The following is a 22133-nucleotide window of genomic DNA, read 5'->3' on the forward strand; positions in this document are numbered from 1 at the left end:
TGATTTGTAGAGATGGTTGCTGATGTATGATATTTACACAATATGAGTTACCTCCACGTGATATGCAAAAAAATATGTTAAAAAAATATTTAAGAAGTGACACCATAGGAAGGTACAATTTGTTGTTTATTATTCATTAATAAAACAGAAACGCTCAAATTGTTCAGCAACAGTGTCAAAACAACATACCATATGAAACATGGACCTACATTGATGAAATACTGTATAGAGAGCGCTGGCTATTTTACAGAAAAGGGCATGCTGATTTTGACATGCTCAACAATAATATTAGAAATAATTTGGTGTTTTCACATTTTCATGGAAGGTGGTAATATAGTGGGAGAACAGACATGTCCTTTCCCTATAAGAAATGTACATAAGTGGGATTTTACAATCCTCTATCTGTACAATGGCCATCGTTTTCTAATATAAGTCGGTTGGTTTTAGGCCACAAGGTCCGAGTTCCCAGACACAGATTACGCAGAGTCCAACACCTAAAACCCTAAAAAGCATTCTCATTGAGCATGCTTCTAAATCCAGGACTAGGATTTATCTGTGCCCAGGAAACTGGCCCAAGGCCATGAAACACAAGCTGGCAACTGGCACCTCTGATCTCCATCTTAAATGATCAGTCACATAATAAGTGACAGTACATTAGCCATTGGACGCTTTGAATATCATCAATCCTACAGATGACAATAATGAATGTAGCCTACTGCTACTGTAACCCGAGATGAATTGGGTTCATTCGTTCCTTCAAGTTGAAATACCCCCACCATCGAATTGTTAACTTTTCAATTACACTACTGACTACTCTGATTAGGCCAGTTTGCTGACGATGGCCTGGTTGAGAGTATTCAGCTGATTCGTCCATTTATCTAAAGCCATGTATCGGGCTCCGTTCCTCTTCTGGTGATCCAGCTCCAACAGTTGGTTGACTTGGTCGATGCGGCCGTTGATCGTGCTGACAGGTAGGAGGAAGAAAAGTTCAATAGAAGGTCAATGATGGTAAACTCACAAAACTATGGTGCATTATTGTTTTATTTAACCTTTATTTAAGTCAGTTAAGAACAAATTGTTATTTACATTGACGGCCTACCCCGGCCAAGCCCTAACGACGCTGAGCCAATTGTGCGCCACCCTATGGGACTCCCAATCACGGCCCGGATGTGATACAGCCTGGAATCGAACCAGGGTCTGTAGTGACGCCTCTAGCACTGAGATGCAGTGGCTTTAGACCGCTAAGCCACAATGATGTAACGACATGCAATTTACCTGTCTAGAATGCACTGAACAAGAAGACTTTCCACGTCGCAGACATCAATGTTCAATTCCTGAAAAGAAACAAAAATGTTATAATGACCTTCAAATTTAGAGAAAATATTTGCTTTTTCAACAACAACAAAAATGCCAGAGACAGATCTTTGTAGTGATCTTACCTTGGAAATAAAAGGTATGTGTATTCTCGTGTAAGGCTTAATTAATTTGACGAGCACTTGTGTTCTTATGTTTCGTAATAACTCTGAAAGACAAGGAAATAAATTATTAAATAGAAGGAATTTTCAGTAACACTTTACATGCCACCCAGGCATAAGGATTTTTAACTTGCTTATATAAACATGTTACTACTTACTAATATGTTGTTGTTTTTTGTTGTGATGAAGTAACATTAACCAAATACATCAGTCTGAAAGTGACGTCTAGACCATACCTTCTATATGTTCCCTTATGAACGGATCATCCATTATGTTACTGTGATTGGTCTTCAGGATCTTCTCAAACTCTGTGATGTCATTGTTCTGGTAGGAACTAGAGGGGGAGTGGTGGGGGGGGGCAAAATAGAACATTGGTTTCCATTCAGTAATCAGACCATGTTCATACAGCATAATGTTGACAAACAAACAGTGTGTAGACAAACAAACAGTGTGTAGACAAACAAACAGTGTGTAGACAGACAAACAGTGTGTAGACAAACAGTGTGTAGACAAACAGTGTGTAGACAAACAGTGTGTAGACAAACAAACAGTGTGTAGACAAACAGTGTGTAGACAAACAAAGTGTGTAGACAAACAGTGTGTAGACAAACAATGTGTAGACAAACAAACAGTGTGTAGACAAACAAACAGTGTGTAGACAAACAGTGTGTAGACAAACAGTGTGTAGACAAACAAACAGTGTGTAGACAAACAGTGTGTAGACAAACAGTGTGTAGACAAACAGTGTGTAGACAAACAAACAGTGTGTAGACAAACAAACAGTGTGTAGACAAACAGTGTGTAGACAAACAAACAGTGTGTAGACAAACAAACAGTGTGTAGACAAACAAACAGTGTGTAGACAAACAGTGTGTAGACAAACAAACAGTGTGTAGACAAACAGTGTGTAGACAAACAGTGTGTAGACAAACAAACAGTGTGTAGACAAACAAACAGTGTGTAGACAAACAGTGTGTAGACAAACAGTGTGTAGACAAACAGTGTGTAGACAAACAGTGTGTAGACAAACAGTGTGTAGACAAACAGTGTGTAGACAAACAGTGTGTAGACAAACAGTGTGTAAACAAACAGTGTGTAGACAAACAAACAGTGTGTAGACAAACAGTGTGTAGACAAACAGTGTGTAGACAAACAGTGTGTAGACAAACAGTGTGTAGACAAACAGTGTGTAGACAAACAAACAGTGTGTAGACAAACAAACAGTGTGTAGACAAACAGTGTGTAGACAAACAGTGTGTAGACAAACAGTGTGTAGACAAACAGTGTGTAGACAAACAGTGTGTAGACAAACAGTGTGTAGACAAACAGTGTGTAGACAAACAAACAGTGTGTAGACAAACAAACAGTGTGTAGACAAACAAACAGTGTGTAGACAAACAAACAGTGTGTAGACAAACAAACAGTGTGTAGACAAACAAACAGTGTGTAGACAAACAAACAGTGTGTAGACAAACAAACAGTGTGTAGACAAACAAACAGTGTGTAGACAAACAAACAGTGTGTAGACAAACAAACAGTGTGTAGACAAACAGTGTGTAGACAAACAGTGTGTAGACAAACAGTGTGTAGACAAACAAACAGTGTGTAGACAAACAAACAGTGTGTAGACAAACAAACAGTGTGTAGACAAACAAACAGTGTGTAGACAAACAGTGTGTAGACAAACAAACAGTGTGTAGACAAACAGTGTGTAGACAAACAGTGTGTAGACAAACAGTGTGTAGACAAACAGTGTGTAGACAAACAAACAGTGTGTAGACAAACAGTGTGTAGACAAACAAACAGTGTGTAGACAAACAAACAGTGTGTAGACAAACAGTGTGTAGACAAACAGTGTGTAGACAAACAGTGTGTAGACAAACAGTGTGTAGACAGACAAACAGTGTGTAGACAGACAAACAGTGTGTAGACAAACAGTGTGTAGACAGACAAAGGAAAGGAAAGGTTAGATTGTAATAGTGAATGAGATGCAGTCTTACCTGACCAAGTTTGTCATTGCAAGAATGTCTGGATCATTTTTATAGGGTTTAGCCTAAGAGAAACAAATGTCAGCTTGAGTAAAGATACTCAAACTTTATGAAAAGATGCACCAATACAACACACACATCACTAAAATATGAATTCATTTACTTAATTAGCAGGTTATAATATTGTGACAGGGCCCTCCGTTTTAAATCTGGGTCTGGGAAACCATCCCTAAGAGAGATTCATCTCTTATCACAAATGAGACCTTTCATACCTCCTGTGAGTCGAACGGGTTGATTCCAGACTTCATCAGCATGTTGGCCAACACCAGGTACTTCAGACAGGTGGTCCGTCGAGGACTTCCTGATTCATCGTAGTTCTTAAACGCCTCGAAGAAGTCTGTGTGAGCCTTCTCAAACTCCCCTTCTCGCAAATGCATTTTCCCTCCACACTCTTGAGAAAACAAAAACAAGAGACCAAACACGGTCAGGAATAATTTCCTAGAAAATCCTCCATGGCCCTGAAAAAGGATCGTCTGTACATGCCTCCTACCTAAAAAAATACATTAGAGGACTAGGTCAGAGGGGAGGGACCTCGGGTCTTCTCCTCCAATGCGTTTTGAGAACGAAGCAGGAACGCAAGAAAAAATGAAAAAACCCTTGACAAAGAGCCAATGAATGTGTGCCTAGGTTATAAAGCTTTTTTTATTTATTTGAACTAGGCAAGTCAGTTCAAAACAAATTATTATTTTACAATGACGGCCCTACCCCGGCCAAACCCTCCCCTAACCCGGACGACGCTGGGCCAATTGTGTGCCGCCCTATGGGACTCCCACTTAGACCACTGCACCACTCGGAGTAACACAGTTAAGGTGTAGGTAGAGACGTGGTTATATAGTTAATAGTTACGGTGTAGGTAGAGACATGGATATATGGTTATATAGTTAAGGTGTAGGTAGAGACGTGGTTATATAGTTAATAGTTACGGTGTAGGTAGAGACGTGGATATATAGTTAATAGTTAAGGTGTAGGTAGAGACGTGGATATATAGTTAAGGTGTAGGTAGAGACGTGATTATATAGTTAAGGTGTAGGTAGAGACGTGGTTATATAGTTAAGGTGTAGGTAGAGACGTGGTTATATAGTTAAGGTGTAGGTAGAGACGTGGTTATATAGTTAAGGTGTAGGTAGAGACGTGGTTATATAGTTAAGGTGTAGGTAGAGACGTGGTTATATAGTTAAGGTGTAGGTAGAGACGTGGTTATATAGTTAAGGTGTAGGTAGAGACGTGGTTATATAGTTAAGGTGTAGGTAGAGACGTGGTTATATAGTTAAGGTGTAGGTAGAGACGTGGTTATATAGTTAAGGTGTAGGTAGAGACGTGGTTATATAGTTAAGGTGTAGGTAGAGACGTGGTTATATAGTTAAGGTGTAGGTAGAGACGTGGTTATATAGTTAAGGTGTAGGTAGAGACGTGGTTATATAGTAAGGTGTAGGTAGAGACGTGGTTATATAGTTAAGGTGTAGGTAGAGACGTGGTTATATAGTTAAGGTGTAGGTAGAGACGTGGTTATATAGTTAAGGTGTAGGTAGAGACGTGGTTATATAGTTAAGGTGTAGGTAGAGACGTGGTTATATAGTTAAGGTGTAGGTAGAGACGTGGTTATATAGTTAAGGTGTAGGTAGAGACGTGGTTATATAGTTAAGGTGTAGGTAGAGACGTGGTTATATAGTTAAGGTGTAGGTAGAGACGTGGTTATATAGTTAAGGTGTAGGTAGAGACGTGGTTATATAGTTAAGGTGTAGGTAGAGACGTGGTTATATAGTTAAGGTGTAGGTAGAGACGTGGTTATATAGTTAAGGTGTAGGTAGAGACGTGGTTATATAGTTAAGGTGTAGGTAGAGACGTGGTTATATAGTTAAGGTGTAGGTAGAGACGTGGTTATATAGTTAAGGTGTAGGTAGAGACGTGGTTATATAGTTAAGGTGTAGGTAGAGACGTGGTTATATAGTTAAGGTGTAGGTAGAGACGTGGTTATATAGTTAAGGTGTAGGTAGAGACGTAGATATATAGTTAATAGTTAAGGTGTAGGTAGAGACGTGGTTATATAGTTATATAGTTAAGGTGTAGATAGAGACGTGGTTATATAGTTAAGGTGTAGGTAGAGACGTGGTTATATAGTTAATAGTTAAGGTGTAGGTAGAGACGTGGATATATAGTTAATAGTTAAGGTGTAGGTAGAGACGTGGTTATATAGTTAATGTGTAGGTAGAGACGTGGTTATATAGTTAATAGTTAAGGTGTAGGTAGAGACATGGATATATGGTTATATAGTTAAGGTGTAGGTAGAGACATGGATATATGGTTATATAGTTAAGGTGTAGGTAGAGACATGGATATATAGTTAAGGTGTAGGTAGAGACATGGATATATAGTTAATAGTTAAGGTGTAGGTAGAGACGTGGTTATATAGTTAAGGTGTAGGTAGAGACGTGTTTATATAGTTAAGGTGTAGGTAGAGACGTGTTTATATAGTTACGGTGTAGGTAGAGACGTGGTTATATAGTTAAGGTGTAGGTAGAGACGTGGTTATATAGTTAATAGTTAAGGTGTAGGTAGAGACGTGGTTATATAGTTAAGGTGTAGGTAGAGACGTGGTTATATAGTTAATAGTTAAGGTGTAGGTAGAGACGTGGATATATAGTTAATAGTTAAGGTGTAGGTAGAGACGTGGATATATAGTTAATAGTTAAGGTGTAGGTAGAGACATGGATATATAGTTAATAGTTAAGGTGTAGGTAGAGACGTGGTTATATAGTTAATAGTTAAGGTGTAGGTAGAGACGTGGATATATAGTTAAGGTGTAGGTAGAGACGTGATTATATAGTTAAGGTGTAGGTAGAGACGTGGTTATATAGTTAAGGTGTAGGTAGAGACGTGGTTATATAGTTAAGGTGTAGGTAGAGACGTGGTTATATAGTTAAGGTGTAGGTAGAGACGTGGTTATATAGTTAAGGTGTAGGTAGAGACGTGGTTATATAGTTAAGGTGTAGGTAGAGACGTGGTTATATAGTTAAGGTGTAGGTAGAGACGTGGTTATATAGTTAAGGTGTAGGTAGAGACGTGGTTATATAGTTAAGGTGTAGGTAGAGACGTGGTTATATAGTTAAGGTGTAGGTAGAGACGTGGTTATATAGTTAAGGTGTAGGTAGAGACGTGGTTATATAGTTAAGGTGTAGGTAGAGACGTGGTTATATAGTTAAGGTGTAGGTAGAGACGTGGTTATATAGTTAAGGTGTAGGTAGAGACGTGGTTATATAGTTAAGGTGTAGGTAGAGACGTGGTTATATAGTTAAGGTGTAGGTAGAGACGTGGTTATATAGTTAAGGTGTAGGTAGAGACGTGGTTATATAGTTAAGGTGTAGGTAGAGACGTGGTTATATAGTTAAGGTGTAGGTAGAGACGTGGTTATATAGTTAAGGTGTAGGTAGAGACGTGGTTATATAGTTAAGGTGTAGGTAGAGACGTGGTTATATAGTTAAGGTGTAGGTAGAGACGTGGTTATATAGTTAAGGTGTAGGTAGAGACGTGGTTATATAGTTAAGGTGTAGGTAGAGACGTGGTTACATAGTTAAGGTGTAGGTAGAGACGTGGTTACATAGTTAAGGTGTAGGTAGAGACGTAGATATATAGTTAATAGTTAAGGTGTAGGTAGAGACGTGGTTATATAGTTATATAGTTAAGGTGTAGATAGAGACGTGGTTATATAGTTAAGGTGTAGGTAGAGACGTGGTTATATAGTTAATAGTTAAGGTGTAGGTAGAGACGTGGATATATAGTTAATAGTTAAGGTGTAGGTAGAGACGTGGTTATATAGTTAATGTGTAGGTAGAGACGTGGTTATATAGTTAATAGTTAAGGTGTAGGTAGAGACATGGATATATGGTTATATAGTTAAGGTGTAGGTAGAGACATGGATATATGGTTATATAGTTAAGGTGTAGGTAGAGACATGGATATATAGTTAAGGTGTAGGTAGAGACATGGATATATAGTTAATAGTTAAGGTGTAGGTAGAGACGTGGTTATATAGTTAAGGTGTAGGTAGAGACGTGTTTATATAGTTAAGGTGTAGGTAGAGACGTGTTTATATAGTTACGGTGTAGGTAGAGACGTGGTTATATAGTTAAGGTGTAGGTAGAGACGTGGTTATATAGTTAATAGTTAAGGTGTAGGTAGAGACGTGGTTATATAGTTAAGGTGTAGGTAGAGACGTGGTTATATAGTTAATAGTTAAGGTGTAGGTAGAGACGTGGATATATAGTTAATAGTTAAGGTGTAGGTAGAGACGTGGATATATAGTTAATAGTTAAGGTGTAGGTAGAGACGTGGTTATATAGTTAATAGTTAAGGTGTAGGTAGAGACGTGGTTATATAGTTAATAGTTAAGGTGTAGGTAGAGACGTGGATATATAGTTAATAGTTAAGGTGTAGGTAGAGACGTGGTTATATAGTTAATAGTTAAGGTGTAGGTAGAGACGTGGATATATAGTTAATAGTTAAGGTGTAGGTAGAGACGTGGTTATATAGTTAATAGTTAAGGTGTAGGTAGAGACGTGGTTATATAGTTAATAGTTAAGGTGTAGGTAGAGACGTGGATATATGTTATATAGTTAAGGTGTAGGTAGAGACGTGGATATATGGTTATATAGTTAAGGTGTAGGTAGAGACATGGATATATAGTTAATAGTTACGGTGTAGGTAGAGACATGGATATATGGTTATATAGTTAAGGTGTAGGTAGAGACATGGATATATAGTTAATAGTTAAGGTGTAGGTAGAGACGTGGTTATATAGTTAATAGTTAAGGTGTAGGTAGAGACGTGGTTATATAGTTAAGGTGTAGGTAGAGACGTGGTTATATAGTTAAGGTGTAGGTAGAGACGTGGTTATATAGTTAAGGTGTAGGTAGAGACGTGGTTATATAGTTAAGGTGTAGGTAGAGACGTGGTTACATAGTTAAGGTGTAGGTAGAGACGTGGTTACATAGTTAAGGTGTAGGTAGAGGTAGAGGTGTTTATATAGTTAATAGTTTACGGTGTAGGTAGAGACGTGGTTTTATAGTTAAGGTGTAGGTAGAGACGTGTCTACCTCTGATGACTCCCATGATGAGAGGGTGAGGGATGGCAGACTTGATGTGTAGAGACTGTTCATACAGTGCCTTCAGCTTCTTGTTGTTCTTCTGGGCCGTATACATCTGGATCTCCAGAGCATAGATCTCTAAGAGCTGGGTGCCTTTCTTCAGGTCATCCTCACCGTCATCCGTCTATACACCAAGGCAGAACATGTGACAAATACTAATCACCAAGACAGAACATGGGACAAACACTAAATCATCCGTCTATACACCAAGACAGAACATGGGACAAATACTAATAACCAAGACAGAACATGGGACAAATACTAATCATCTGTCTATACACCAAGACAGAACATGGGACAAATACTAAATCATCCATCTATACACCAAGACAGAACATGGGACAAATACTAAATCATCCATCTATACACCAAGGCAGAACATGTGACAAATACTAATCACCAAGACAGAACATGGGACAAACACTAAATCATCCGTCTATACACCAAGACAGAACATGGGACAAATACTAATAACCAAGACAGAACATGGGACAAATACTAATCATCTGTCTATACACCAAGACAGAACATGGGACAAACACTAATCACCAAGACAGAACATGGGACAAATACTAATCATCTGTCTATACACCAAGAGAGAACATGGGACAAACACTAATCACCAAGACAGAACATGGGACAAATACTACTCATCCGTCTATACACCAAGACAGAACATGGGACAAACACTAATCACCAAGACAGAACATGGGACAAATACTAATCATCTGTCTATACACCAAGACAGAACATGGGACAAACACTAAATCATCTGTCTATACACCAAGACAGAACATGGGACAAATACTAATCATCTGTCTATACACCAAGACAGAACATGGGACAAATACTAATCATCTGTCTATACACCAAGACAGAACATGGGACAAATACTAATCATCTGTCTATACACCAAGACAGAACATGGGACAAACACTAATCACCAAGACAGAACATGGGACAAATACTAATCATCTGTCTATACACCAAGAGAGAACATGGGACAAATACTACTCATCCGTCTATACACCAAGACAGAACATGGGACAAACACTACTCATCCATCTATACACCTAGACAGAACAAATACTAGAGATATAATTCCACAGACACTTCAGGAGGAACAGGAAATTCTAGATTTCCACAATGGTTCCACAGCCATACTAGCCCGGCCCCAGATCTGTTTGTGCCATCTTGCCTCCTGTGGTCATGACAACAGCTATAGAAGCTGTCTATACAGCGCAAACAGAACTCGGACCAGGCTACAATGATACAATACAGTTCCAATCTACTGTCACTATGAACACACAAGTATGTTTTTCATTATGATGTTATAATGCTGAATTAGATTTGGTGGTAAAACCTCTGTGAAAACCTCTGATTGCATTGATGAGGAGTGTTTCTTCACCTGACAGGACTGGTGCAACTGCCTCAGGATCTTCTGAAGCTTACCATACTCTTCTCTCTCCAGGTACAACTTCCCAAGCTAAACAACAGACAGGACAAACCGGGGAGGAAATCAAATCACACAAGTATCAAAGTCAGTGTCTCCATATAAATTATATGCCACTCGCCACATATGTTTTTGCGTTGTATAAAATGTTAATTATGATATTGTGGATGGAATTAAGGACACAAGTTTTTTTAAATCTTTAAAATGAATCATACCTTAGTGTTGGTTTTAAACCAAAGCCTGTCATTTTTGGCATCCTTTAATGCGTCCAATGTGGTTTCATAAAACTCTTGCAGCAAGTCCATCTTAAAAATAAATTTAAAAGTATTTGCCTCCTCTTCAAACATTCAGTTTGTTTGGACTGTTTTCCAAAATTGTACAGCTTAGATGATCACAGAATCAACATTGTTTATTGATTGATGTGGCAAACAATACCTGCTTAGACGTAGAGATGTAATCCAGGATGGAGTTGATGGATTTCTCTGAGTAGTTTCGGGTAACTGCACTCCGAATGTATGTTAACAGCTGCTTGTACCTGTTCATCATTTCAGGGAAATTCGTCTGGGGGTGGGTACAAATTAAATAAATGTCAGTCAAAATACAATTTTTATGCTCCCATAATATGGCATTTCTTTACAAAATATTATCACATTTGATCAGAGATGTCGCATAAGGTAGGCTGTTCATATTTATGAATACCTAGGCTACTCCTACAGAAATGCCTGTCAGACAATAGTTGTAGGTAGCCTACATGTAATATTTCAGAGACAATTTTTTGGAGACTTGTGAGACTAATGTCTAAAGCTTACCAGTTTGAAATTCATCTTAATCATCTGTTTGAGAGCTTTGAACCCCCACTCTCCTTTCTCGCCCTCTAGCTCCAAGACCTGGGGTTCAGAAAGACGCATTTAATAAATGGACAGCCATTGACATGGTGTGTATGTGTGTGTGTGTGTGTGTGTGTGTGTGTGTGTGAGATAACTAACCTTCTGGAAGCTGATGAGAGCTGCTTTGGGGTCATCCTCCTTCAGGGCCTTTGAATTGTAGTATTGATTCTCTAAATCAACATTGGGCTCAGAGTTGCTGTCCTCTGAGTACTCCTGAAATCACACAATTCATCATCAATGCAGTTTACAAGATCAACACCCACTGGTTGTGTTGACATTCAGCTAGCCAGCTAGCTAGCTCATGATGATGTGTGTTGTTTTTGCTATGGTGATTTGTAAAGCAAACGGCTGGATAATATAACGGTGCAAACGGTATAGGCAGCAGTATGTGAACAAATCATTACAGACAAAGCTAGCTAACTAACTAGGCAATTGAGCTGTCAATGATACGAGCACCAATAACAGCTACAGTAACGTAGCTGAGAGTAATACGGTATCTAGCTAAAGTTAGCGAAGTGTAATGTTTACGCTGGTTATCTAGCTAGCTAAATACGTTGTATATGGTAATCAGCTACAATATCCATATATATTTACTTCGGAGGAGTTTACCAGATCATAATCCTCTTCATCGTCGCACATGAAGTCATCTTCCATATCAGACATCTTGACTACGAAGCTAACTCGACAGCAAAACTTGCTAATGGTACAAGCGTAGGCTTTATCGCTGGAGTGACTCTTTTAAAAGGAGTGTGGAGAGAAGTAGGGAGCATTGCTGGGAGGATCATGCTGTCCAGCGGTGGGCAGCAGAGAGTCGCAGTTTGTTCCAGCTCCAACCTTATCCGCCACCGATAATGCCTTTCTGCGCAGCGTGAATCGTGATTCCTATGAACTGGTTCCCCCTCTAAACTCTTCCGTATTGTAACGTTTCGTTACAATGATTTTTATTTGTATTATTATTATTATTTATTTATTTATTTTATTTCACCTTTATTTAACCAGGTAGACAAGTTTGAGAACAAGTTCTCATTTACAATTGCGACCTGGCCAAGATAAAGCAAAGTAGTTTGACACATACAACGACACAGAGTTACACATGGAGTAAAACAAACATACAGTCAATAATACAGTAGAAAAATAAGTCTATATACAATGTGAGCAAATGAGGTGAGATAAGGGAGGTAAAGGCAAAAAAGGCCATGGTGGCGAAGTAAATACAATATAGCAAGTTAAACACTGGAATGGTAGATTTGTAGTGGAAGAATGTGCAAAGTAGAAATAGAAATAATGGGGTGCAAAGGAGCAAAATAAATAAATACAGTAGGGGAAGAGGTAGTTGTTTGGGCTAAATTGTAGATGGCTAATATATGTTAACACCTGGTCAAGAAACAGTTTTTTGTTTAACTGAAAGTGTTTGAGTTTGTGGTTTTGGTTTTGGTAGGAAGAGCTGGTCGTAGATCAGCAGTACAAAAAATATCCAGGACCCATGTATATAAGTCAGCAGATAAACACAGCAAAAAAAAGAAACGTCCCCTTTTTCAGGACCCTGTCTTTCAAAGATAAATCGTACAAATCCAAACAACTTCACAGATTGTCATTGTAAAGGGTTTAAACACTGTTTCCCATGTTTGTTCAATGAACCATAAACAATTAAAGAACACGCACCTGTGGAACGGTCGTTAAGACACTAACAGCTTACAGACGGGAGGCAATTAAGGTCACAGTTATGAAAACTTAGGACACTAAAGAGGCCTTTCTACTGACTCTGAAAAACACCAAATGAAAGATGCCCAGGGTCTCTGCTCATCTGCGTGAACGTGCCTTAGGCTGCAGATGAGGACTGCAGATGTGGCCAGGGTAATACATTGCAATGTCTGTGAGACGCCTAAGACAGCACTACAGGGAGACAGGACGGACAGCTGATCATCCTCACAGTGGCAGACCACGTGTAACAACATCTGCACAGGATCGGTACATCCGAACATCACACCTGGTACAGGATGGACAGGTACAGCATGGACAAGTACAGGATGGCAACAACAGAAACGCACAATCCCTCCATCAGTGCTCAGACTGTCTGCAGTAGGCTGAGAGAGGCTGGACTGAGGGCTTGTAGGCTTGTTGTAAGGCAGGTCCTCACCAGACATCACCGGCAACAATGTCACCTATAGGCACAAACCCACCGTCGCTGTACCAGACAGGACTGGCAAAAAGTGCTCTTCACTGACGAGATGCGGTTTTGTCTCAACAGGGGTGATGGTCGGATTCGCGTTTATCGTCGAAGGAATGAGCGTTACACCGAGGCCTGTACTCTGGAGCGGGATCGGTTTGGAGGTGCAGGGCCCGTCATGGTCTTTGGCGGTGTGTCACAGCATCATCGGACTGAGCTTGTTGTCATTGTAGGCAATCTCAATGCTGTGCGTTACAAGAAAGACATCCTCCTTCCTCATGTGGTACCCTTCCTGCAGGTTCATCCTGACATGACCCTCCAGCATGACAATGCCACCAGCCATACTGCTCGTTCTGTGAGTGATTTCCTACAAGACAGGAATGTCAGTGTTCTGCCATGGCCATCGAAGAGTCCGGATCTCAATCCCAATGAGCACGTCTGGGACCTGTTGGATCGGAGGGTGAGAGCTAGGGCCATTCCCCCCCCAGAAGTGCCCGGGAACTTTGCAGGTCCCTTGGTGGAAGAGTTGGATAACATCTCACAGCTCCCTCCTGTCTCAGCCTCCAGTATTTATGCTGCAGTAGTTTATGTGTCGGGGGGCTGGGGTCAGCTTGTTATATCTGGAGTACTTCTGTCCTATTCGGTGTCCTGTGTGAATCTAAGTGTGCGTTCTCTAATTCTCTCCTTCTCTCTTTCTTTCTCTCTCTCGGAGGACCTGAGCCCTAGGACCATGCCCAAGGACTACCTGACATGATGACTCCTTGCTGTCCCCAGTCCACCTGGCCGTGCTGCTGCTCCAGTTTCAACTGTTCTGCCTTATTATTATTCGACCATGCTGGTCATTTATGAACATTTGAACATCTTGGCCATGTTCTGTTATAATCTCCACCCGGCACAGCCAGAAGAGGACTGGCCACCCCACATAGCCTGGTTCCTCTCTAGGTTTCTTCCTAGGTTTTGGCCTTTCTAGGGAGTTTTTCCTAGCCACCGTGCTTCTACACCTGCATTGCTTGCTGTTTGGGGTTTTAGGCTGGGTTTCTATACAGCACTTTGAGATATCAGCTGATGTACGAAGGGCTATATAAATTAATTTGATTTGATTTGATTTGAGCAAGAACTGGCAAATCTGGTGCAATCCATGAGGAGGAGATGCACTGCAGTACTTAATGCAGCTGGTGGCCACACCAGATACTGACTGTTGTTGGGAATGAATCAGAATAGTTGGGTAACATTGATAAGATGTTTTATATTCATTATATGCTTGTGAGTTACTTCTCATATAGAATGTATCTTGTTGTACTATAGTGGTGGACATTTGCAGTTATCCTTTCTCTGTCCTGGGGTCAGTTACTTGGGCCGCAGAGAGGGGAGGGGTCAAGCTCGTCTTCATATGTAAACATATCTTTTAAACCATGTGAAGGGATGATTGAGGGGGAACCAATTATCTATTGGCTCCACAATGTCTGTGTGCCAGTCACTGTGTCTATGTGAGCTTGTCCAGGAGGGGTGTATTTGATATATGCTAGTGGATGAGGTAATGTCTTGGTACTATGTTGTACCAAGAACGAGAAGTAGAACCTCGTTTTAGGAGAGCAAACTGAATGATAATTTATAGCTAATGCTGTCTGGCTATGGGATACTCCTCTCTCAAGTAAAGTCTTCCTTTGTAATGTTCCTAAGATCTGTTATTCGTCATGTGAGTTGAGATGGGTGTGTCTTGGATATAAATTATACTAAGAACTGTTTTGTAAGGACTCTCAGAGAATTCATTTATAGACACTGAATTAATCTGAGAGTCACAGGGTTGTGATGGAGCTCATATAATTAAAGATGGACTTTATGATAACTCTGACTTGTGTGTGGTTTGCTCTCATGATTTGGTAATACAGGAAATGTCCACTACAGTTGGCGACAAGGATGGGATGTGAATCTTCACTCGGTGACCGTTCCTGACGATCTAGGTAAATAAATTGTGCACGAGGGATCCCCCAAACTTGGGATCTTAGGGAAACCACACTTCGGGAACGAAGCAGATGAACCAACCTTTGATCTGAGAGGAAGTGAGCCGAGTGGATACCACGTCTCGAACTGAGTTTTTTTTTTTTAAGAAAAAGGTGAGCGAACCACACACAGATTTGAAGTCGAGTTTTTTAAAAATATGCCTGTTACGTATATTCTGAGCGTGAATTCCTTTGTAAGGAAGGCACCTTGGAGGCGTAAGCAGGGCCGAGTCAGAGGAGAGGAATCTGAGAGTTTGTGGACTCAAAAGATACTCTGCCACTGTCCGGTTGCGAGTGACCAAGAGCTGTCCTGACACTGAATTGATCACAGTGTGGATTGGTGCAGTCTGTAGGGGTGAGGGGCCAGGTGACTGTGTGTTCCGAGTGAAACATGGTATTTGGTGAAGCCCTATTGGAAGAAGAACCTCATTCTGTGCATCTGTGTGATTGTCTAAGTGACCCTCAGAGGTGGTGAATTCCAATTATTTTAAATGTGCTAGCCAGGTATGCCCTGGGTTACTCTGTGTGAGTATTTTGTTATGGGATCACTAGGTAATAGTTGTCGGACCGTTTTGTGTGAGCGGGGTAGGTTGACTCTGTGTGGGTAACCTTTTTATGTTCTGATGTTCTGTGTGGACGTCTGACCAGTTCTGTGTGAACATCTGACCAATCCTGTGTGGGTGATCCTTAAAGTTCTGTGTGAGTACCTAAGATTTTTTAAGTTTAATATGGATTCTGTGAATTATTTGAAATTATGATAAATTGTATGTGTGTATAATCAATTACTAGAGATTTGATAAAGTAATGCTGAGAATAATTAGATACTATTTAAACCACCCATTCGTAGACGTATGTAGGTTTTGAGTTGGTATCTTAAAAATGGATAATTTGATAAAGATGAGGGTTTAAGCACTATTAAACTAGTCTACAAAATCTGGGAAATTGAGCTCTAGAAACTGATTAGAGTGTGTCCACTTTTGGTTATCTTACCCTAACGATGTAACTATAAAACGCATATTGGATTATCTCCTTCTGGGTGAAACATTTGAAATTAAACTGCCCTTAAAGTCTGAACATGTTACATTTTTTCTTCCCAGTATGAGAGAAGTTGCGGGATTTATTGAATAAACTGTTTTCCATAAAGTTAAATAGAATTCGAAGGACTCTCGATGTAATTTATAATGTCATACAAAGCCTACGGTTTTCCATCAAACTAATTGTCATTGCATGATTAATGTGATGTAGTAAAGTAATTGAAAGACGTTGCATAAGTAAACATAATCTGCTTTTATTAAAAGGCGCAATATCTGTTTCCTAGTCATTAAATGCCGATTTTATTCTTTGATTGCTAATCTATTCACTAGCCACTTTAAACAATGCTACCTAATATAATGTTTACATACCCTACATTATTCATCTCATATGTATACGTATATACTGTACTCTATATCATCTACTGCATCTTTATGTAATACATGTATCACTAGCCACTTTAACTATGCCACTTTGTTTACATACTCATCTCATATGTATATACTGTACTCGATATCATCTACTGTATCTTGCCTATGCCGCTCTGTACCATCACTCATTCATATATCTTTATGTATATATTCTTTATCCCCCTACACTTGTGTGTATAAGACAGTAGTTTTGGAATTGTTAGTTAGTTGTTGGTTATTACTGCATTGTCGGAACTAGAAGCACAAGCATTTCTCTACACTCGCATTAACATCTGCTAACCATGTGTATGTGACAAATAAAATTTGATTTGATATTCATTTGGCATTTGAGAATCATAGCTGGAGTAACGTTTGTACTATTAAACTTGGGCTATTATTTTTCTGGGAATTGCCGATAGTGACGTGTCTTGATTTTACTTGTAAAGTGGGTTTATTTCTGGAGAATCTTAGTCATTTACATAGCATTGGTGGTTCAGTGGTAGGATTCTCGCCTGCCACGCGGGAGGCCCGGGTCCCTTTCCCAGTCATTGCGCAAGATTGTTGTAGGGTAAGTTGTTGTAGAATAACGAGATCGGGATGTTTGAATTGTAAAACATTGTGATAATGGATTCTGATGGTTATTGATTATTGGTTTGATTGTTTAAGTAACACCAGTTAATTTGAGCAGGAAAGTTCATGTAGTCTAACAGTATAGTATGTTTCCATTATGTGGAACAATGTCAGGTCATTAAAGTTGATTGCAGGTTGAGTAGTTTGAGAGCCTGTTGGCATAAGACTGAATGGGTATGAATGTTGAAAAGCAAGCTTGGGCCAAACTAGTAATCTAGTATGTTAAATTGGGGAGTATCATAGATTTTAATTATAGTGTTGTTACCGCTATAGTCAAAACAATTGCATATGTTTTGGTAAATTAGCTCGGTTGAATTTGGTTATTTGAGTTCCTTTTTTATTTGCTTTTTAAAAGAGAGGTTGGAATCAAGTGTGATGCCGTGGTACTTAACATCAGATACCACCAGGAGCTGATGCCGTGGTACTTAACATCAGATACCACCAGGAGCTGATGCCGTGGTACTTAACATCAGATACCACCAGGAGCTGATGCCTTGGTACTTAACATCAGATACCACCAGGAGCTGATGCAATTTGGTAACATCAGATACCACCAGGAGCTGATGCCTTGGTAGTAACATCAGATATTTGCAGGAGCTGATTTGGTACTTAACATCAGATACCACCGGGAGCTGATGCCTGGTACTTAACGTCAGATACCACCGGGAGCTGATGCCTGGTACTTAACATCAGATACCACCGGGAGCTGATGCCTTGGAACTTAACGTCAGATACCTTTGGGGAGCTGATGCTTTGTGGTATAACATCAGAACCACCAGAGCTGATGTTTTGGTTTTAACATCAGATACCACCAGGAGCTGATGCCGTGGTTTAACATCAGATACCACCAGAGCTGATTGGTTAAATCAGATACCACCAGGAGCTGATGCCGTTACTAAAATCAGATACCACCAAGCTGATGCCGTGGTAATTAACATCAGATACCACCAAAGCTGATGCCTTGGTTTAACATCAGATACCACCAGGAGCTGATGCCTTGGCATTTAACATCAGATACCACCAGGAGCTGATGCCGTGGTTTAACATCAGATACCACCAGGAGCTGATGCCGTGGTACTTAACATCAGATACCACCAGGAGCTGATGCCGTGGTACATTTTTAACATCAGATACCACCAGGAGCTGATGCCGTGGTACTTAAAATCAGATACCACCGGGAGCTGATGCCGTGGTACTTAACATCAGATACCACCAGGAGCTGATGCCGTGGTACTTAACATCAGATAAACCAGGAGCTGATAGTGGTATAACATCAGATACCACCAGGAGCTGATGCCTTGGCACTTAACATCAGATACCACCAGGAGCTGATGCCTTGGCATTAACATCAGATACCAAGCTGATTTGGCACTTAACATCAGATTACCACCGGGAGCTTTGGTTTAACATCAGATACCACCAGGAGCTGATGCCTTGGTAGTTAACATCAGATACCACCGGGAGCTGATGCCGTGTTTAAAATTTTACCACCGGGAAAATGGGTGTTAACATCAGATACCACCAGGAGCTGATGCCGTGGACTAACATCAGATACCACCAGGAGCTGATGCCTTGGTACTTAACATCAGATACCACCATTGGAGCTGATGCCGTGGTAGTTTTTGTTTTAGTGCAAAACTTAAGATCAGATACCACCAGGAGCTGATGCCTTGGTATTTAACATCAGATACCACCAGGAGCTGATGTTTTAACATCAGATACCACCAGGAGCTGATGCCTTGGTATAACATCAGATACCACCAGAAGCTGATGGGTACAACATCAGATACCACCAGGAGCTGATTTGTACTAACATCAGATTGCACCAGGAGCTGATGCCGTGGAACTTAACATCAGATACCACCAGGAGCTGATGCCGTGGTACTTAACATCAGATACCACCAGGAGCTGATGCCGTGGTACTTAACATCAGATACCACCGGGAGCTTTTCCCCTGATACATAGACATCTGTCTCAGGGGCGTCAGTAGTTGTTTTTTGAGGAACATGCAGACTGTGTTTTATTTTATTGAGATGTAAACATGAGTCTCTGAGCAATTTGGTCATCTGAGCCATTATAGTAGTGAGTTCTTGTGTAGTTTGTTATTTGCATGAATTTCTCACTGTATCATCTGCATACATTGGAACTTCAGACCCTGTACAGACTAAAGGAAGATCGTTAATGGACGTGCTGAACAGTATTGACCTTTGGGGAATGAAAACTTTGTGGATATGAGTGGAAAAAGGTTTGTTTTGATTTTTACGCTGATGAGACAGCGCCAACTTTTGAAAGATTTTAGATTTGTTAAAAATCCGAATAGTTGTTACTGAAATGTACATCAACAGGTTGAAATTAATTAGATTGCTGATTAAAGTGGTTTGTTTATTTGTTTATTGTTTGTTTTATGAGTTGATTTAACTTGATTAAACATTGTATTCTGATGTGTTTGAGGAGGATTCTTTCTTCCGGGATGGATGGAAATGATCTAAATATGTAAGTTGAAGGAGACATGGGAGAACACGTCTACATTTTTATTTAATGCCTGGGATTAAATGACTGATTTCTTACGCTGAGAAATGTACTACGTTTGCGACAGAGGAAAAAATATTTAGATAGTAAGGATAATTGTATCTAAGGGTAACTAACATGTTCAATTAAGCATACATACACATTGATGTTGATTAAAACTTATGATTAATGATTTGAGGTACAGTGGAATTATCATTAGGTTTGGTTTATAGTTCACTTTTGAGTTTCTGAATCGAAGTAGTGTAATGAATACCAACTAAGTGTTTTGTGTTTTTTTCTGGGAAAATGGGTGTTTCATTGTCTCTCTCTGGAATGTTTCCAGGGACTATACTCTTGGGGAGAGTGAGTGAGATTGAGGCCAAAAACTACCACATTGAAAAGGGCCTGGAAGTTTTTGTTTTAGTGCAAATGTATCTTAAAGGGGCACTCATGCACATGGGATTTTAATGAGTTTTTATTTTAATGAGTTTTAATTACACACACTAATTCTTTTGATAAAGGAATGCCCTGGGAACCTGGGATACAACATGTAGGAACTATTTGACTATTGTTTGCAATTTGTTTAATATAGTGAAAAACACTGCTTTGAAGGGTTTTGTATGACCTATGACCTTCTGATGACCTTCCGTTGTGGCTTGATCACCCGCATTGGAAAGCCATTTGGATAATGAATTTATGGTCATTTGTAATACTGCTTTCATGATCATTTGTGTAATTGGTAAATATGTTTGAGTTTATAGTTCTTAGCCATATTTGTAATTTGGACCACTGTGAAGAAGGAGATGGCATTGCTTTTATTAACTAAGGGTATGCTGCTTTAAGTCTATTTCCCTATGACCATAGGGGTTAAATCATTTTTCTTTGTGGAGTGTTTTTCAGTTTAGTGATTTTAATTTGATTAGGTTCGTTGAAATTTTGTTTTCTATTTTTTTCAGTGTTGTTTTACATTACTCTCATACGGAGAGATGTGTGTAAAACATGGGGGAGGATTCAATTTTTTGAGGGTTTGAAGTTATACACTTTAAGTGATATGTGAAGGAGTGTATTGTATTGTTGAGTGTATTGTATTGTTGTGTTTGTTTTGTTCTATTCCCGAGGGGTAGAGGTCTAACTTCTTGATCCTTGGCTCTACGATGGAGTTGACAGTGAGATGGGGAGTATAAACCAATTTGAAAGAATAGTTTCAATAGAATGTGTTGATATTCTCTGTGAAATATGTTTAGATATGTGTATTAAGAATAATTGGTAAAAGTAATAATTTATCATGTAGTTAATGAACTGAACTAAACTGTTGTTCTGATCTGTTCTTTCGAGGTTATCATGAAAAGTGACAACAGACGGTATCTTAATGCACGTACATGAGATCTGTATTTCAATTTCAATAAATTAGTCTAATTTTTTTATTTTTTTTATGTTCATTCAGGCTGAAACAACAAAATGTGGAATAAGTCGAGGAGTATGAATACTTTTTGAAGGCACCGTATAACTTTATGATGTTACCTCCACTCTAGATTTATTTAAATTAGATGTATGTTTTATTGTCACTCCCCCCGGAATGCTCTAACCACAAGGCTAGGCTTTATTTAACTCTATGGTGTGACCTCCATGTTTTTCTAGGTTTTATTTATCTGCTCTACAGGCTTTACATGTTTCCTTCTAGGCTTTATTTAACTCTATGGTGTGCTTTATGTTTCCTTCTAGGCTTTATTTAACTCTATGGTGTGACCCCCACTCTAGAAATGTTTCTCTCTAGGATTTATTTAACTCTATGGTGTGATCTCCACTCTAGAATTGTTTCCTTCTAGGCTTTATTTAACTCTATGGTGTGACCTCCACTCTAGAAATGTTTCTCTCTAGGTTTTATTTAACTCTATGGTGTGACCCCCACTCTAGAAATGTTTCTCTCTAGGATTTATTTAACTCTATGGTGTGATCTCCACTCTAGAATTGTTTCCTTCTAGGCTTTATTTAACTCTATGGTGTGACCTCCACTCTAGAAATGTTTCTCTCTAGGATTTATTTAACTCTATGGTGTGATCTCCACTCTAGAATTGTTTCCTTCTAGGCTTTATTTAACTCTATGGTGTGACCTCCACTCTAGAAATGTTTCTCTCTAGGTTTTATTTAACTCTATGGTGTGACCTCCACTCTAGAAATGTTTCTCTCTAGGCTTTATTTAACTCTATGTTATGACTCTATGGTGGCCCTCAGATGCTGGCCAAGGTGCGTGGGCTGGAATGGGGGCAGCTGCTGAAGCTGTTCCAGGTGCAGGCAGAGCTGGAGGCCTCTCTGGAGAAGATTCTGCATCTGGTGATTGAGGTGCTGCACCCTGAAGTCTACAGCAGAGAGGAGGTCTGTAAGG

General features: G+C 39.6%; 1 protein-coding gene across 5 annotated transcripts; it reads right to left on the minus strand.

Annotated features, from left to right (window-relative positions):
• Nucleotides 1–108: 108 nt before the first annotated feature.
• cops2 (COP9 signalosome subunit 2) lies at nt 109–11840 on the minus strand. Of its 5 annotated transcripts, none has more exons than XM_024443227.2 (13): nt 11613–11840; nt 11103–11216; nt 10926–11003; nt 10552–10677; nt 10332–10421; nt 10027–10149; nt 8613–8787; nt 3736–3914; nt 3476–3528; nt 1712–1809; nt 1440–1522; nt 1276–1334; nt 109–964 (listed from the first exon to the last, which is right to left on the minus strand). In XM_024443227.2, exons 1-13 carry the CDS (start codon nt 11664–11666, stop codon nt 820–822), a joined length of 1377 nt encoding a protein of 458 aa, XP_024298995.1. In that variant the 5' UTR covers nt 11667–11840; the 3' UTR covers nt 109–819. The 5 variants fall into 5 exon arrangements, with proteins under 5 accessions (XP_024298995.1, XP_024298916.1, XP_024298834.1 ...); XM_024443148.2 differs by having other exon boundaries at nt 10039–10149; nt 11598–11840; XM_024443066.2 differs by having other exon boundaries at nt 11598–11840.
• Between the last annotated feature and the right edge of the window lie 10293 nt (nt 11841–22133).

The sequence above is a fragment of the Oncorhynchus tshawytscha genome, linkage group LG01 (assembly GCF_018296145.1).
Source record: "Oncorhynchus tshawytscha isolate Ot180627B linkage group LG01, Otsh_v2.0, whole genome shotgun sequence".
NCBI classification, from domain to species: Eukaryota; Metazoa; Chordata; class Actinopteri; order Salmoniformes; family Salmonidae; genus Oncorhynchus; species Oncorhynchus tshawytscha.

Coding starts and splice junctions, on each gene's coding strand:
- cops2 (XM_024443066.2), bottom strand. CDS start 11,666: ATGTCTGATATGGAAGATGACTTCATGTGCGACGATGAAGAGGATTAT. Junction 10,422..10,551: donor ACATCTCTACGTCTAAGCAG/GTATTGTTTGCC, acceptor TTTATTTTTAAG/ATGGACTTGCTGCAAGAGTT. Junction 1,335..1,439: donor ACATACCTTTTATTTCCAAG/GTAAGATCACTA, acceptor GTTTCTTTTCAG/GAATTGAACATTGATGTCTG.